Source organism: Gallus gallus, chromosome W (genome assembly GCF_016699485.2).
Source record: "Gallus gallus isolate bGalGal1 chromosome W, bGalGal1.mat.broiler.GRCg7b, whole genome shotgun sequence".
NCBI classification, from domain to species: Eukaryota; Metazoa; Chordata; class Aves; order Galliformes; family Phasianidae; genus Gallus; species Gallus gallus.
This window is the reverse complement of record NC_052571.1, coordinates 8948609-8965890: the sequence shown is the minus strand read 5'-3', so window position 1 is coordinate 8965890 and position 17282 is coordinate 8948609. Positions and strand designations below refer to the sequence as shown.

At 45.7% G+C, this 17282-nt stretch overlaps 1 protein-coding gene across 1 annotated transcript in view; it reads right to left on the bottom strand.

Moving 5' to 3' along the window:
• LOC107049174 (Golgi phosphoprotein 3-like) overlaps window positions 1-17282 on the bottom strand; it is a 135945-nt gene that overhangs the window by 49961 nt on the left and 68702 nt on the right. Inside the window, exon 2 of the mRNA XM_015300432.4 lies at window positions 9014-9145. Coding sequence (XP_015155918.1) covers window positions 9014-9145 — 132 coding nt within the window. The remainder of the gene's footprint in view (window positions 1-9013; window positions 9146-17282) is intronic.

Sequence of the window (17282 nt, the reverse complement as noted above, 5' to 3'; positions counted from 1 at the left end):
TCTTCATTTACTTTATCTGGAGAAATCCCTCCCAAAAAAGAGAGAATGCTCAGTGGCAGGGAACATGGAGGAGTTTAGAAAAAATCTTAGAAGCATGGGGACTCCCAGTGTCATGGGATTTCACTCGTGAACACCTGTGGAATCCTGAGAACGTATGCAAGTATTTAAGTCAGGGATGTTGTGACTTAGGTAGACCTGAGGAGAAACAACTTATATGGGGCTTGGCTTGTGCTTACCAAGCTTTATATAATACTCTTTTGGAGAGACAGAGTTTCTGAGCTAAGATTTGAGCCAAAAGGGGAAGTCTCCAAGTTGAACCTTATGAATCACAGGAGGCACCAGTATTGATGTCAGTTGACCCTGTGGAAGGACAGAAATGGAAATGGGTGTTGTCATGTCTAGAATGGAAAGAAGACAGGGAGGAAGTAGAGGGAGATCCAGGTGAGGGGCCCTCCCCAAAATCACCATAATTGAGAAAGGCAACGGAAAAAACTAAAAGACAAGGAGAGGAGAGTGAGGTGGAAGAAGTTACTGTTACCACTACTCATCGACCTCTGAAGATAACTGAAGTCCAAGGCTCAAGAAAGGAGTTCGCATGGTGCCTGAACGAGACTATTGTCACCTGGTTACTTCGATGTTGGGACACTGGAGCCAATAGTGTGTTTCTAGATGGTAATGAAGCTCGCCAACTAGGAAGTACTGCCAGAGACTCAGCTATTGACAGAGGAATTAGTAGATGTTTGGAAGGAGTTGCCACCCTCTGGGAATGAGTGTTATTAACTGTAAAGGAAAGATATCCCTTCAAAGACAATCTGAAGCCTGAGATGAAAAAGTGGACTACTGCTGAAAAAAGAATGCAGTATGTGAGAGAATCAGCTACGGTGGAAATGTTGTATGACCCCATGCTTGTTCCGAACAATCCATGCCAAGACCGTGATCCTGAGAGAGTTAGGAGTACGTCAGATATATGGTGGAAACTCACAAGAACAGCACCAGAAAAGTATGCCAGAACACTAGCATAAACATTTAAAAGATACAAGGAACAACTGAGAAGACCCTAGTGTTTGAACTGATCATTACGCTTCAAAAATATGGACAACAATTATCTCCATCTCATGCTTCCATTTCAGCCATCTCGAAAGTAACAGAAGGACTTGATTAAATGGAGAAGAAACAGGACAGTCTACTGGAGGAACTGAATTCATTGCAGAATCAGAAACACCTGATGAAGATCAGGATGATCAAGAAAGTCTACTGAAGGAGCTGATCAAACTGATTAAAAGCAATGAACCCTACTCCTCAACTGTATAATCAAAAATCTCAGCTATTAAAGGCAAATGTCTGCCTGCACAACAAAAAGAGAGTAGTAAATCTATGTCACATGCTGCCATGTGGAGTTCCTTAAGTGAACATGGAGAAGACATGAAGAAGTGGCATAAAAAAATCACTCCTGCACTATGAGCAAAGGTAAAAGAATTAAAAGACAGATCAACTACAAAGGCAAAATTCTAAAAAAAGGTGATTGCCACAGTTGCTGTGGGACACAGCAAAAGCCGTAAGGGCCCTGATCATGACTCACAGGAGAATAACGATAGAGGCAAAAATGAGAAGGGCCCTTCCCCCAGCTGACAGAAGGAAGGGATAACAGAGTCTATAAGACTGTCCATTCAATGGCTGAGCACATCAGACAAAGAAATATGAGGAACTGGTGGACACTGGTGCACAGCGCACTCTAATGCCCTCCAGTCACCAAGGCACAGAATCAATTTATATTCATGGGGTGACTGGGGGTTCCCAAGAGTTGACTACCACTGCTGCTGGAGAGAGAGATCTCACTTGGAGTCTGTGGCAAAGAGCCTCAGGAGAGTCCCAAGGCCGACACCTGGGATTCGGAAGTCGAGAGTACAGGGGGTCGAAGCGTGCTACACTCCAACTGAAAAGGAGATCTCAGCCATGTATGAGGTGGTTCGGGCTGCTTCTCAAGTAATAGGTACTGAAATGCAGCTCCTTCTAGCACATCAACTGACACTGCTCAACTGGATATTTAAGGGAAAGGTTCACTCCACCCATCATGCTACTTATGTTGGGGGAGTGTGTCAAGGAGTCTGTGACAAGGAGCAAAAAAAGCCCAGAAACAAACAAAAAAAAAAACAAAGGAGAGAGAGGAAAACCATCCTCCCTCTTTTCTTTCAGCTTGGCTGGCTAGCCCTGAGTTGGGCCATGCGCTCCAGGAGAGGGGGATGGGAAGAAAGATAGCAGATAGGTCTAACAAAAAAAAAAACAACGGCACTGACTTGAGGAAGAACGGTAATTTACTAAATCTAACAAAATCAAAAATGAGAGAGACAAGAGTATCCAAAGTACGAGATAGTAGACGAAGTAGCCTTACTCTAGTAGACTGCAGGGGAAGTACATGCTTTTCTCTGCGGCAAACCAAGAGAGAGCAAGCAAGTAGCTGGTGTCCTGCCAGCAGCTCCACCTTTCATACTCTCCTGGCCAGGTCCTCCGGGAGTGCTGCCCCTCCCCTCCCATTCGAAGACCCAAAATGCCCATAAAAGGCAGACAATGGAACCAGAACATTAACTCTTTAACTCCCACTGGTTTACATGATGTTCTGATGTGAAATACCAGGAACAAAAATCACAAAACCACAACATTCCACCCCTTATTCCACATCCCCACATCATGCCTAACATATATCTATATCTACATATGTTATACAAAACAATAAATAACATGCATTACAAAAGCACATATCTATATACATATATATACATGGAATCACTGACTACACTCCCCCGCATCAAATTCCCTTGTGGTACACACTGGATGTCCCATTTTTCTCCATCACCCACCAAGTGCAACCAGGTCCCTGGGCAAAAACAGTTCCATGGAGAGGTTTGCCCTTTCCAGAGGCTGGAAGGACCCAAACTGCTTTTCCCAAAATGCTCTTTACATGTACCACAGGGACATTATCTCCCTCTACAGTATGTAGGGAGCTGGATTGGGTAGGATCATCTCGATTGACCGATCCTCTAGTGTTGACCAACCAGGTGGCTTCTGCCAGATGCTTCTCCCAGTGCTTAAATGTTCCACCTCCCATTGCTTTCAACATGGTTTTTAACAAGCTGTTGAAGCGTTTAAACTTACCAGAGGCTGGTGCATGGTGGGGAATATGATAAATCCACTCAATGCCATGTTCTTTGGCTCAAATACTCACAAGTGAATTTTTGAAATGAGACTCATTATCTGACTCAGTTCTTTCTGGGGTGCCATGTCAACGCAGGATTTGCTTCTCCAGACCTAATATGGTGTTTCAGGTGGTAGCATGGGGTACTGCATATGTTTCAGGCCACCCAGTGGTTGCATCTACCATGGTAAGCACATAACGCTTACCATCACGAGATCGTGGCAAGGTAATATAATCAACCTGCCATGCCTCCCCATATTTATACTTTTGCCATCGCCCTTCCTCCCAGAGAGGTTTCATCCTCTTGGCTTGTTTAATTATGGCACGTTTCACAGTCATGAATAACTTGTGCAATAGCGTCCATAGTTAAGTCCACCCCTCAGTCTCTAGCCCACTTATATGGTGCATCCCTTCCTTGATAGCCCGAGGTCTCACGGGCCCACCAAGTAAGAAATAACTCTCTCTTGTTCTGCCAGTCCAAGTCTATTTGAGCCACCTCAATTCTGGCAGCTCAATCTACCTGACGGTTATTTTGCTGTCCTACAGTAGCCTGACTCTTGGGCACATGAGCATCTACGTGATGCACCTTTACAACCATATTCTTTTTGTGCAGGCAGCAATGTTTTTCCACAGTTCAGTAGCCCAAATAAGTTCATCCTTCTCTTGCCGGTTGTTTTTTTCCCACTGCTGTAACCACCCCCATAAGGCATTTGCCACCATCCACGAGTCAGTATAAAGATAAAGCATTTGGCCACCTCTCCCGTTCTGCAACATCTAAGGCCAGCTGGACGGCCTTTACCTCTGCAAACTGACTTGATTCTCCTTTACCTTCAGTGGCCTCTGCAACTTGTCGTGTGGGGCTCCACACAGCAGCTTTCCATCTGCGATGCTTCCCCACAATACGACACAATCCATCTGTGAACAGGGCATATTTCTTTTTATTTTCTGGTAGTTCATTGTATGGTGGGGCCTCTTTAGCACATGATACTACTTCTGCTGGTGATGTTCCAAACTTTTTGCCTCCAGGCCAGTCCATGATCACCTCTAAGATACCTGGAAAACTGAGGTTTCCCCTCCGAGCTCGCTGCGCAATCAACGCAATCTACTTGCTCCAAGTGGCATCAGTAGCATGATGGGTGGAGGAAACCTTTCCCCTAAACATCCAGTTTGGCACTGGCAGTCGAGGTGCCAGGAGCTGCGTCTCAGTATCGACTACTTCGGAAACATCCCAACCCCCTCATACGCAGCTAAGATCTCCTTTTCAGTTGGAGTGTAGCACTCTTCAGACCCCCTGTACGCTCGACTCCAAAATCCCAGGGGTAGGCCTCGGGTCTCTCCTGAGGCCCTTTGCCACAGTCTCCAAGTGGGACCTTTCTCTCCAGCAGCTGTGTAGAGGATGTTCTTTACATCTTGTCCCGTCTGTATTGGCCCTATGTCCACAGCACGGGCTATCTCTTGTTTAATCTGCTCAAAAGCCTGCTGCTGTTCAGGATCCCACGCAAAATTGTTCTTCTTTCGCGTCACCTGATAGAGAGGGCTTACTATGTGGCTACAGTTTGGGATGTGCATTCTCCAAAAGCCCACTACAACCAGAAAAGACTGTGTCTCTTTCTTGCTAGTGGGTGGAGATATAGTGTTGATTTTGTCGATCACATCTCCTGGGATGTGACAATGCCCATCTTGCCATTTTACTCCTAGGAACTGAACAGAACCAGAATATTAACTCTTTATCTCCCACTGGTTTACTTGATGTTCTGATGTGGAATACCAGCAACAAAAACCACTATACCACAACAGAGTGCAGTCAGTATTTCCATGTATGTGTGTATGTGTGTATATATATATATATATACACATGTGTTTGTTTAATGCATGTTAATTATTGTTTGTTTGTTTATATATTAAGCATGATGTAGTGATGTGGAATATGGGGTGGAATTTCATGGTTTTATGATTTTTTGTTATTGGTATTTGGCATCATAACATCATGTAGAGCACTGGGAGTTAATAAGTTAATGCTCCAGTTCTGTGGCTTGTCAATATTTCTGGGTACCTGGATCTCAGAAGAGAAGAACTACATACCCCAGAGGACTGCGTTTCCATTTTCCATTCAGAGGGAAAGATAAAACTTTTTTCAGGTCACGAGATGCCCTTTTCTTTTCTGCTTATCCCAGCAGTGTGTGCTCTCTAGCCGTCTCGCCTTCAGCATTAGAGAAAGGTCTTCAGTTTTTGGACACTCTCTCTCTCATTTTATTTGATTTATTACCCATTTTATTTGATTTATTATAACCCCAGGGAGGTGGTTGAGTCACCATCCCTGGATGTGTTTAAAAACCATTTGGATGTGGTGCTCGGGACATGATTTAGCAGAGGGTTGTTAGGGTAGTATGGTTAGGTCATGGTTGGACTCGATCTTTAAGGCCTTTTCCAACCTGAGTGATTCTATGATTCTATGATTAGCCTCGATTCCAATTATATTGTATTATACTGGGCCATCTTGCATTCCTATATCTTATTTAGTAAATTAGTTTTTCTCCTCAGATCACTGCTACTGCTTTCAGGCCTATCTCCCTACCCTTTCTCCTTTTCTTTCCCCTTTCTTGGGGTGTGGGTCTGTGGGTCCCCCCACCCCATTAGTCACGGAAATGAGCCGAACTGGCCTGTTAACCATTGACAGTCATATTTCTGGCTGTGCCCTCAAATATCTTGTTTTGAAGAGAGAGCTGACCTTGGTAGTTTATACTGTTTTTGCAAAGACCAGTTTTGAAAGCAGGTATTTTGCTTGGGCTCTGTATCATACACTGGCCACACGAATGCGGTGTGCAAATGGAAAAAACCCTGCAGACCCAGGGGAGAATAAATGCAGGAGAGAGTTTGTGGTGGGTGAGAGAGGGAAAATGAATCTTGAAGGAGGGGATGCCCTGCTGGAACTACCTATCAAATCTACCTCTGGCATGTTCCTTCTCTCTCCTTTCCAGCGGTTTGCCATCTCTCAGCAGCCCTGTGGAGAAGGACTTGGGGGTCCTGGTAGATGAGAAGCTGGACATGAGCCATCAGTGTGCGCTTGCAGCCTGGAAGGCCAACTGTGTTCTGGGCTGCATTAAAAAGAGGTGGCCAGCAGGGAGAGGGAGGTGATTGTCCCTGTCTACTCGGCTCTTATGAGGCCCCATCTGGAGTACTGCGTCCAGGCCTGGGGCCCCCAGTACAGGAAGAATGTGGAGCTCTTGGAGCGGGTCCAGAGGAGGGCCACTAAGATGATCAGAGGGCTGGAGCACCTCTCCTACAAGGACAAGTTGAGGGAACTGGGCTTGTTTAGTTTGGAGAAGAGAAGGCTCCAGGGAGACCTCATTGTGGCCTTCCAGTACTTGAAGGGAGCATATAAACAGGAGGGGGAATGGCTGTTTACGAGGGTGGATAGTGATAGGACAAGGGGGAATGGTTTTAAACTGGGACAGGGGAGGTTAAGGTTGGATATTAGGAAGAAGTTGTTTACACAGAGGGTGGTGACACACTGGAGCAGGTTGTCCAAGGAGGTTGTGGATGCCCCATCCCTGGAGGCATTCAAGGCCAGGCTGGATGTGGCTCTGGGCAGCCTGGTCTAGTGGTTGACGGCCCTGCGCCTAGCAGGGGGGTTGAAACTAGATGATCATTGTGGTCCTTTTCAACCCAGGCCATTCTATGATTCTCTCAAGGGTCAGTAATAGTGCACTTGCCTAGGGAGTTTCTGCTTCCTGCATCTAAAATGGATGCCTGTGTGTGTATGAGAGTGTATGTTGACTAAAACTCGTAACCCTCCGCGCTGCTCTGAGTGCATAGTTTGCTTGCCTCTGCTCCTGAGACATCCTATCTCTCAGATCCAAACTTACCTTGAAACCACACCGCTAAAGCTTTAGCCACACTCACCAAGTTAGGATGTTGGCTGGCTAAGGAAAGCAATGCCACTAGTGACGCTCTAGGAGGCTTGCTCAGTGATGTTGATTCTATCCAGCACGCAACTTTTCAAAATTGTGCAGCCATTGATTTTCTATTATTAGCCCAAGGGCATAGTTATAAGGATTTTAAAGGCATGTGTTGTATGAACCTTAGTGATCATTCAAAAATCAATACATCAGAGTATACAAAAGTTGAAGATACTCTGTAATCAGTTACAGGTACACACAGAATGGGACTCTCTGGGATTCTTTTCGAGGCTGCAGGAACTTGGGCCAAACGTGTTTGTTCTTTTCTTAATGGGTTCATGTCAACGGTTTATGGGCTGGTTCGGCCCGGTTCCGTGATTAGTGGGGTGGAGGGATTTCACAAATCCGCACATCCAGAAAAGGGAAACAGGGGACCCCAAAATAATTAAAAACAGTGGCAACGATCTGAGGAGAAACAAACTAATTTACTAAATACAGTATCGGAATGCAAGATAACACACTATAATACAATATAATTAGAATTGAAGCAAATAAATCAAATATAATGAGAGAAAGAGTATCTGAAAGCTGTAGGCCTTACAGTAGTGCTGAGGCGATGCATGCAGTTGGGATGAGCAGCAGGGAGGAGAGCTGAAGGAAAAAAGGGACATCAGGTGACCTTGCCAGAGGTTATATCTCCTCTCTGACCCCAAAGCCCCCTGGGGTATGTTGTTCTTCTTCTCTTCCGAACAGGTGCCTGGAACTGGAGCATTAACACTTTAACTCCCAGTGCACTACATGATGTTATGATGTGGAATACCAATAACCATAAATCATAAAACCATGACAGTTTAATAGTATTTCTTGACATTATGCTGTTTGACTTGTCTCTTTTCTTGTGTTCAGCATGTTGTCAATCAAAGCCTTGATCAAGTTATGATAACCTAAATGCATATGGCAATGCTGTTACAAAGTGTTATACAAAATGAAGGAGAAAGCTCCAAGTCAGGTAGTTGGGATGTCATGTACAAGGCATGATTATATTATTAATATGACTAGTGCTATTATTTTGTAATACGTTAATAGTTTGCTAATAAACAAAAAAGGGGGAAGTGTGGGGATTCAAGGACGACTATTCAGAGCAGAAGCTGTGGAGCAAGATAAATGGCAGGAGAAAGGAATGCTGAGAACAAAGGACGCCTCCAGGAGAGAAAAACAAAGTCAAATAAGCTGCCTAGCATGATAATGACCGTGGTTGGAGGAAGAGTGCATGGCTAGGAACCACTCATGACACTGATTGGATAAGGACCTGCATGCATAGTTAAGGAGTGTCTGTATGGAATGTTTTGTTGACATGTAAAGGGGGGTGGGAAAGTTACAAGAGAAAACTTGGGAATGTATATAAGGGATGTTAGAACCTGCAATAAACGATTTGGATCGTTCACACATCTATGTCCGTGCCTCAGACACTGCAGAACTATAGCACTGTGCACCAGTGTGAAACAGGTAGCTTGCAGGATGAATCTGGAATGTTGTCAGTTAGCTATCCATATCAGCCCCAGCTCACATCTCACTCACATTGTGAGCCAATTCCTTCAGCAGATTACACCTGGTGCTACTGGCCTCCCTGCAGCAACTGCTGCCACTGCACTCTGGCCACAGCCACTGCCAGCTGGTTGTGTAAGACTGAGTAAAGAACATGTAAAGAGAACAAACAGGAGCTGAGAACAAATGAAGAAAATTTTCCAGGGCACTTCAGCTCACCATTTAAACTCTGTGCATGTAACTTAAGTCACTGTTCAGAAACTCTAACCTCATATTAAAAAAAAAAAATAGTCTTTCCTTACAACTAATTGTAATTTATAGCTACTGCATTGCCCGGAGCACAACACAAAAGCAAATGCGTCCTTTTTCTTCCACTTACCTTTCTTGTCAGTAGACTTTTGCGCCTCATTCCACAAGCCTCTAGCTGAAGACGCCCTCGCAATGACAATTCAATTAACATGCAGCCACGTAATCCTGAGGAGATGCAATCATTCCAGAACGATGTGTAACCCTGTGAAGAATGACAAACAGTAAGATACTTCCACCTCCACCTAAGAAAAAAAAAAAAGAAAGAGACTTGCTATGTTCTCCAAGCAGTTCTCTTCCCTTCATATGCTTTTGAAGTAGCACTACTAAACAACCACCATTCCTGTACTGTAAAAGTGAAACAGACTCATCCTCTATTAGTTTTGACACTGTTGTTTGAAGAATATGGAAACTTCAGGAAAGTGACACAAAACAAAGCAGCAAGATATACCATGTAGCTTAAATATAGTCAAAATAAAATAATTACACAGGTTACTCCAAAAGTAATGCCTCCTGTTTATTTCTGTGGAAACTACAACAGATACAAAAATCTCAATAAAACTATTTGCTAGAGAAAATTCTCAGCTACAAAACACTTTTTCAACATAATAACCACCATTAGCTAGGCATTTTCACTAGCGATGAACAAAAGCCTGCATTCCACGCTCATAAAGATCTGCACAAGAAGAGACCTGCTGTTGTCACCGCTGAAATGCACCACCCACTGCCTCACTGTGCCAACATCCACTGTTTGGTCTCCATAAACATTCATTGAGAATCAATGAATGTCAACAGATGCAATTTTTTCTGCATGGAGGAATTCAATGTACTGCTGAGTGACAGAGAAGAGCCAGGGAAAGCTGTCACTCTAGGAAACAGTGGGGGAAAACCTCAGACTTGTCCTGGAGGTTTGTGGAAGGGCTCCTCAAAGAAAGCAGTGTGTCTAAAAGGCCAGCTAAAGTGCCTCTATACTAATGCGTGCAGCATGAGAAATAAGCAAGGGGAGTTGGAAACCATGGTGCATTTGGAAAACTTAGATCTTACTGCCATCATGTAAACATGGTGGGATGATTCAGTGAAGACCTCGTGCGGATCAGCTACACAGTGGAGGCTTGCACCAAGGGATCCTTCACAGAAAGGTAAAACTATAGCAAAACACCAGAATAAGAGCCTCTGGGGAGCAGGATAGCCCTGACACATGGGACAGGCAAGCAGGGCATGGTGTAGCAGTACACACAGTGCGTTCGAGCACGGCATAGTATCTCTGCCCACTTGGAAGACTGACTCACCTATCTGCTGCCTCCCAAACAACAACTCTAGCCATGGTCTCCACTAGGCAGAAAGCTCTGGCAAAAAAAGAATGTGGCGACTTAAATGGAATGCTTGCCTAAAACTGTGGAGGTTCAGGTCTCTGGCTGCAGGAAGTGCCTAAGCCTGTTGCTGCAGGCAAATGGCATCAGGGATTCCATTTGTGTGAAGTGTGAGCAGGTGGATGATCTGTTCAGTATGGTGACAGAACTCAAGGAGGAGGTGGAGAGATTAAGGAGTATCAGAGAGTGCGAGCAGGAGATAAAATGGTGGAGTAACTTTCTGCCAGACTTCCAAGAAAGACACTGGGGTGATACCCTCCAAACAGTGGTGGACCCCCTGCCCTGCCACTGTCGAGCAGAGAGAGGTGATTTAAGAGAAGAGGAACAGTGGAAACAGGTCCCAGCTCAGCGTCACAGTCAACCCCCATCACAACCTACTTTGGTTCCCCAGGTGCCCCTACAAAGTAGGTTTGAGGTGCTGGAAATTGAGGGAGAGGTGAGTGAGGATGTGGTGTGTTCTGAGAGGAATGGAGGAATGGAAGTGCCAGACCCTACCTGTAGGGAAATGTGCTGCCTCCCTGGGGCTCAACTCAGGGATATTTCTTGTGATATAGGTTGGTTTTCTTAGCAATAGCGATTAGTACATTAGTTTAAGAACCAGTATATTAGTTTAGCAAAAGGAATCTATAAGTGATAGTTCTGGAACGTTCCATTTCCACTTTAGTGGGTGAACAGTCCTGTTTTTCCTCAATAATTTTGCAATGGGAACATAATAGAATACTTTTATCTTCTGCCTCAAAGATTTTGCCTCACACGAAGTACTGGAGTCACCTCCCCTACAAAGACAGGCTGAGGGAGCTGGGCTTATTCAGCCTGGAGAAGAGAAGGCTGCGGGGTGACCTCATTGCAGCCTTTTAGTACCTGAAGAGAGCCTATAAACAGGAAGGGAGTAAACTCTTTGAAAGGGTAGATAACAGCAGGACAAGGGGGAACGGTTTTAAGTTGAAAGAGGAAAGATTTAGGTTGGATGTTAGGGGGAAGTTCTTTACAAGGAGAGTGGTGAGGTGCTGGAACGGGCTGCCCAGAGAAGTTGTGGATGCCCCGCCCCTGGAGGTGTTCAAGGCCAGGTTGGATGGGGCCCTGGGCAACCTGGTCTAGTAAATGGGGAAGTTGGTGGCCCTGCCTGGCAGGGGGGTTGGCGATTCATGATCCTTGAGGTCCCTTCCAACCCAGACCATTCTGTGATTCTGTGATTCTGTGTGAATAGAATACTTTTATTGTTTGCCTCAAAATGTGCAAGGACATTTTCCTCGGTTTCCACATAGACTGTTTTTAGAAAGTGGCTCACTATGGCCTAATAAGCAATGGGAATCTTCCAAACTGGGAAAAAGTGGATGGAAGTTGGTCAAAGGATTCGGTGATGAAGCTGATGATGAAAAAAGGGGAAGTAGGTGGGCACTCGACCACCCTAGATACCACTGAGCATGCCCAAAGGGACATTAGCACATATATATGAGACCTTGAAAAAAAATTAATATGTATGGAAGTGTACTGCATATGCATGTTTTGACTGTTTAAACGCAGAACCTGTACTCTGAGAGGGCACGCTTGCTTGTCAAGTCACCCAGTGCGCATCGTGAGGAATAAAGGAATGCCGCTTACTAACACCACATGGGAGTTAGAGAGTTTTCTTCCCAGATTTCGGATAAGAACATTAAGAGAATGTATACTTGAGAACTAAAACAAACTTCACACTGTATTTTGCCCACCACCTGACACTTAGTCCTTTTGTCTTGCTAAAGGGACTACTTCCACTCCTCTGAGAACGGAGATTATTTAAGTAGTCTGATAAAATAAATTTGCCACGAAAATAATTAGGCTTTCCCTTTCCTCTTCAGCATATCATTGTTCTGTTTCTTTAAATTCTGCTAAGTTAGAAATAGGTAGGATTTTTTGACCATGGGGAAGTTTATTTGGCACCTGGCCTGTTGTCTGCTGATAAGTTTCACCTAATATTGAAGGGGGAAACAGATCCTAGCCCAGGAGTTGGCAGGACTCATTGAGAGGGCTTTAAGCTAGGTGTGAAGGGGGAAGGGGATAAAACCAGGCTTGCTAGAGATGAGCCTAGGGGAACAGTGACGGGATTGCGGCTGAGGCAAGGGGCTCAGACGAAGTGCATCTACACCAATACACACAGCATGAGCAACAAACAGTAGGAGCTGGAAACCATTGTGAGGCAGGCAAACTGACTTAGTTGTCATTATGGATACGTGGTAGAATCACTCCCACAAATGGAATGCTGCAATGGATAGCTGTAAGCCATCCGGTGGAGATCCAATGGGATCACACTCAACAATTCCAAGTGCTGGGTCCTAAACTTTGGCCACAACAATCCCAGGCAATGCTACAGGCTTGGGGCAGAGTGGCTAGAAGACTGTGTGGAAGAAAAGGACCTGGGGGTGTTGGTTGATGCTTGGATGAACATGAGCCAGCAGTGTGCCCAGGTGGCCAAGAAGGCCAATGGCATCCTGGCTTGTATCAGAAGTAGTGCTGCCAGCAGGAGCAAGGAAGTGATCATCCCTCTGTACTCAGCACTGGTAAGGGTGCACCTCAAGTACTGTGTTCAGTTTTGGGCCCCTCACTACAAGAAAAACATTGAGGCCCTGGAACGTGTCCAGAGAAGGGCAATGAAGCTGGTGACGGGTCTGGAGCACAAGTCTTATGAGGAATGGCTGTGGGAAATTGTATTGTTTAGTCTGGAGAAGAGGAGGCTCAGGGGAGACTTTATCACTCTCTACAACTACCTGAAAGGAGGTTGTGGTGAGATGGGGGTCAGCCTCTTCTCCTGCATAATTAGCAATAGGACTTGAGGGAATGGCCTCAAGTTGCGCCAGGGGAGATTCAGGCTGGATGTTAGGAAATACTTCCACTCTCAAAGAGTGTTTAGGTGCTGGAAGGGGCTGCCCAGGGAGGTGGTGGAGTCACCATCCCTGGAAGTATTCAAGAAACATTTAGATGTACTGAGGGACATGATTTAGTGGGGAAATACTGGTGGTAGTTTGATGGTTGGACTGGATTATCTTGGAGGTCTTTTCCAACCTTGGTGATTTGATGATTCAGTCTGCCTTGCACTCTTCCTTGGTGTTTTGCCTGCGTGAACTACTGTGCAAACTGCCATGCCATGCCCTTACTGACAGACCACCCCCTGCTTACCCATACTACTCTTCTAGTTGATCACACTCCCTAGGTGCTGCCTATTTATGTGTGGGGATGTTATGGTACTGCTCCTGGCCCCACCCCTGCTGCATCACCTGCTTCTGGGAGGACTGGCAGCTCCTGACAGCTCCAGATGGCTCTCTCTTTGTCCTGGCTTTTCCTGTGCCAGACATACAAGAACTTCAAAAAGAACCGGAGTCAATGGTAGCCAAGTAGTATGCCACGACTTATATTAACAATGCATTTTTTCTCAGTCCCTTTGATGGCAGAGTGCAGACCACAGTTTGCTTTCACTTGGAGGAGTGTTAAGTACACTTGGAATCACTTGCCCCAGGGGTGGAAACAGCCCTATAATTGGCCATGGGCTGATCCAGACTGTACTGTAACTGGGGAAAGCTCCTGAACACCTGCAATACACTGATGACATCACTGTGTGGGGAAATGCAGCAGAGGAAGTTTTTGAGAAAGGGAAGAAAATAATCCAAATACTTCTGAAAGTTGGCTTTGCCATAAAACAAAGGTCAAAGGACCTGCACAGAAAATCCATTTCTTATGAATAAAATGGCAAGATGGATGTCGTCAGACTCCCATGGATGTGATCATCAAAATAACTGCTATGTCTCCACCAACTAGCAAAAAGGAAACGCAAGCTTTCTTAGGTGTTGTGGGTTTCTGGAGAATGAATATTCCAGATTACAGTCTGATTGTAAACACTCTATCAAGCTGGGTCCTGCACTTTGGGCACAACAACCCCAGGCAATGCTACAGGCTTGGGGCAGAGTGGCTAGAAGACTGTGTGGAAGAAAAGGACCTGGGGGTGTTGGTCGACCCTCAGCTGAACATGAGCCAGCAGCATGGCCAAGAAGGCCAATGGCATCCTGGCTTGTATCAGAAATAGCGTCACCAGCAGGAGCAAGGAAGTGATCATCCCTCTGTACTCAGCATTGGTGAGGGTACACCTCAAGTACTATGTTCAGTTTTGGGCCCCTCACTGGAAGAAAGACATTGAGGTCCTGGTTCATATCCAGAGAAGGGCAATGAAGCTGGTGACGGGTCTGGAGCATGTCTTATGAGGAATGGCTGTGGGAAATTGTATTGTTTAGTCTGGAGAAGAGGAGGCTCAGGGGAGACTTTATTGCTCTCTACAACTACCTGAAAGGAGGTTGTGGTGAGATGGGGGTCAGCCTCTTTTCCCACATAACTACTGATAGGACTCGAGGGAAAGGCCTCAAGTTGCACCAGGGGAGATTCAGGTTGGATGTTAGGAAATACTTCCACTCTCAAAGAGTGGTTAGGTGCTGGAAGGAGCTGCCTAGGGGGGCAATGGAGTCACTGTCCCTGGAGGTATTCAAGAAACATTTAGATGTTGTTCTAAGGGACATGATTTAGTGGGGAAATATTGGTGGTAGTTTGATGGTTGGACTGGATTATCTTGGAGGTCTTTTTCAACCTTGGTTATTCTATGATTCACATAACTGGAACACCACCATTGGGGGCTATAAACTTTTTAGAAAGGATAGGCATGGTAGGAGGAGCTGGGGAGTTGCCCTCTATGTTAAGAAGTAAATAGACTGTGAGGAGCTCCCTCTGAGAAGCAGTCAGGAACAGGTGGAGAGCCTGTGGGTTAAAATTAGGGATCGGACCAATAAAGGTCAACTGATGGTTGGGGTCTACTACAGACCACCTGATTAAGACGAGCCTATTAATCAGGCCTTCCTGTGTCAGCTACAAGCAGTTTCATGCTCACAGGCTCTAATTCTGATGGGGGATTTCAACCATACGTAATATGCACTGGCAAGACAACGTGGTGAGCTGCAAGTGATCCAGGAGACTCCTGGAGTCCATTGACAATAACATTCTCTTTCAAGTAGTGGACAGATTGACCAGAGGTGAAGTGTTGGTGGACCTGGTGCTCAACAACGAGGAGCAGATCGTTAAAGATATTAAGATCAGAGGCAGCTGTGGCTGCATTGATCACGCCGTGGTTGAGTTTGTGATCTCGAGAAACACGAGCCTGGCAAAGAGTGGAGTCAGGACCCTGGATTTCAAGAGAGCGAACTTCAGGTTGGAAACTGTAGGAAACTGTTGAACAAGATGTCCTGGGAAGAAGTCCTTAGAGACGTGGAAGTAGAACAAAGCTGTCTACTCTTTAAGGATGCCTTTCTGAGAGTGCAAGAGCTCTCCATCCCTCAGAATAAGCAAACAAGCAGGGGAGGCAGGAAAACAGCATGGCTTGGCAAGGGCCTGCTGGTCAAACTGAGGGAAAAGAAGGGCAGGTACAGACAGTGAAAGCAAGGGCGTGTCACCTGGGAAGAATACAGGGATGCTGTCTGGACTTGAAGAGATGGGATTAGGAAAGCCAAGGTGCAGATGGAACTGAACTTGATGAAGGATGTTAAAAACAAGAAGGGGTTCTACAGGTACGTAGGTCAGAAGAGACAGGCCAAAGAGGGCATACCTCCCCTGCTAAATGAGAAAGGAGAACAGACTACAGATATGGAGAAGGCTGAGGTAGTCAATGAGCTCATTGCCTCAGTCTTCACTGGCAGCCAGGATTCTCACATCCCTGAACTCCACATCCCTGAATCTGAACCTCTGTATGGGAACTAGGGGAGCAAACTCCCCCTCACTGTAAGGGCGGAGCAAGTCCGAGACTCATAGAATCACCAAGGTTGGAAAAGACCTACAAGATCATCCAGTTCAACCGTATGCCTAACACCAATAGATCTCATTAAACCATGTCCCTCAACACAATATCTAAACGTTGCTTGAACACATCCAGGGTCAGTGACTCTGCCACCTCTCTGGGCAGCTCATTCCAGCGCCTAACCACTCTTGCGGAGAAATAGTATTTCGTAATGTCCAACCTCATGAGACTGAATGTGTACAAGTTCATGGGGCTGGATGATATGCATCCCAGGGTCCTAAGGGAGCCAGCTGAGGTGGTTGCCAAGCCGCTCTCCATCATATTTGGAAAGTCGTGGCTGTCAGGCACAGTTCCCAGGGACTGGAAAAAGGGAAACATCACTCCCATTTATAAGAAAGGGAGAAAGAAGGACCTGGGAAACTACAGGATGGTGAGCTTCACCTCTGTGCCTGGGAAGATCGTGGAACAGATCCGCCTAGAACACGTGTTAAGGCTGATCCAAGACAGCCAGCATGGCTTCACCAAGGGAAGGTCATGCCTGATGAATCTGGTAGCCTTCTATGATGGAGTGATGGCATCAGTGGACAAAGGGAAGGCAACAAATATCATCTACCTGGACTTGTGCAAGGCCTTTGACATGGTCCCCCACCACATCCTTATCTCTAAATTGAAAAAGAGATGGATTTGAAGGGTGGACTATTTGGTGGATAAGGAATTGGTTGAAAGGTTGCAGCCAGAGGGTTGTGGTCAATGGCTCTATGTCCAGGTAGAGGCCAGTGATGAGTGGTGTCCCCCAGGGATCTATCTTGGGTCCAGTACTCTTTAACATCTTTATCAGTGACATAGATTATGGAATTGAGTGCACCCTTAGCAAGTTTGACAATGACACCAAGCTGAGTGGTGCAGTTGATACAGCAGAAGGAAGGGATGCCATCCAGAGAGATCTTGATAAACTTGAAAAGTGGGCCGTTATGAACATAATGAGGTTCAACAAAGCAAAGTGCAAGGTGCTGCACTTGGGTCGAGGTAATCCCAGATATGTATACAAACTGGGAGAAAAACTTGAGAGTAGCCCTGCTGAGAAGGACTTAGGGGTTCTGGTTGATGGAAAAACATAACATGAGCCAGCAGTGTGCTCTTGCAGCTCGGAAGGCCCATGGTATACTGGG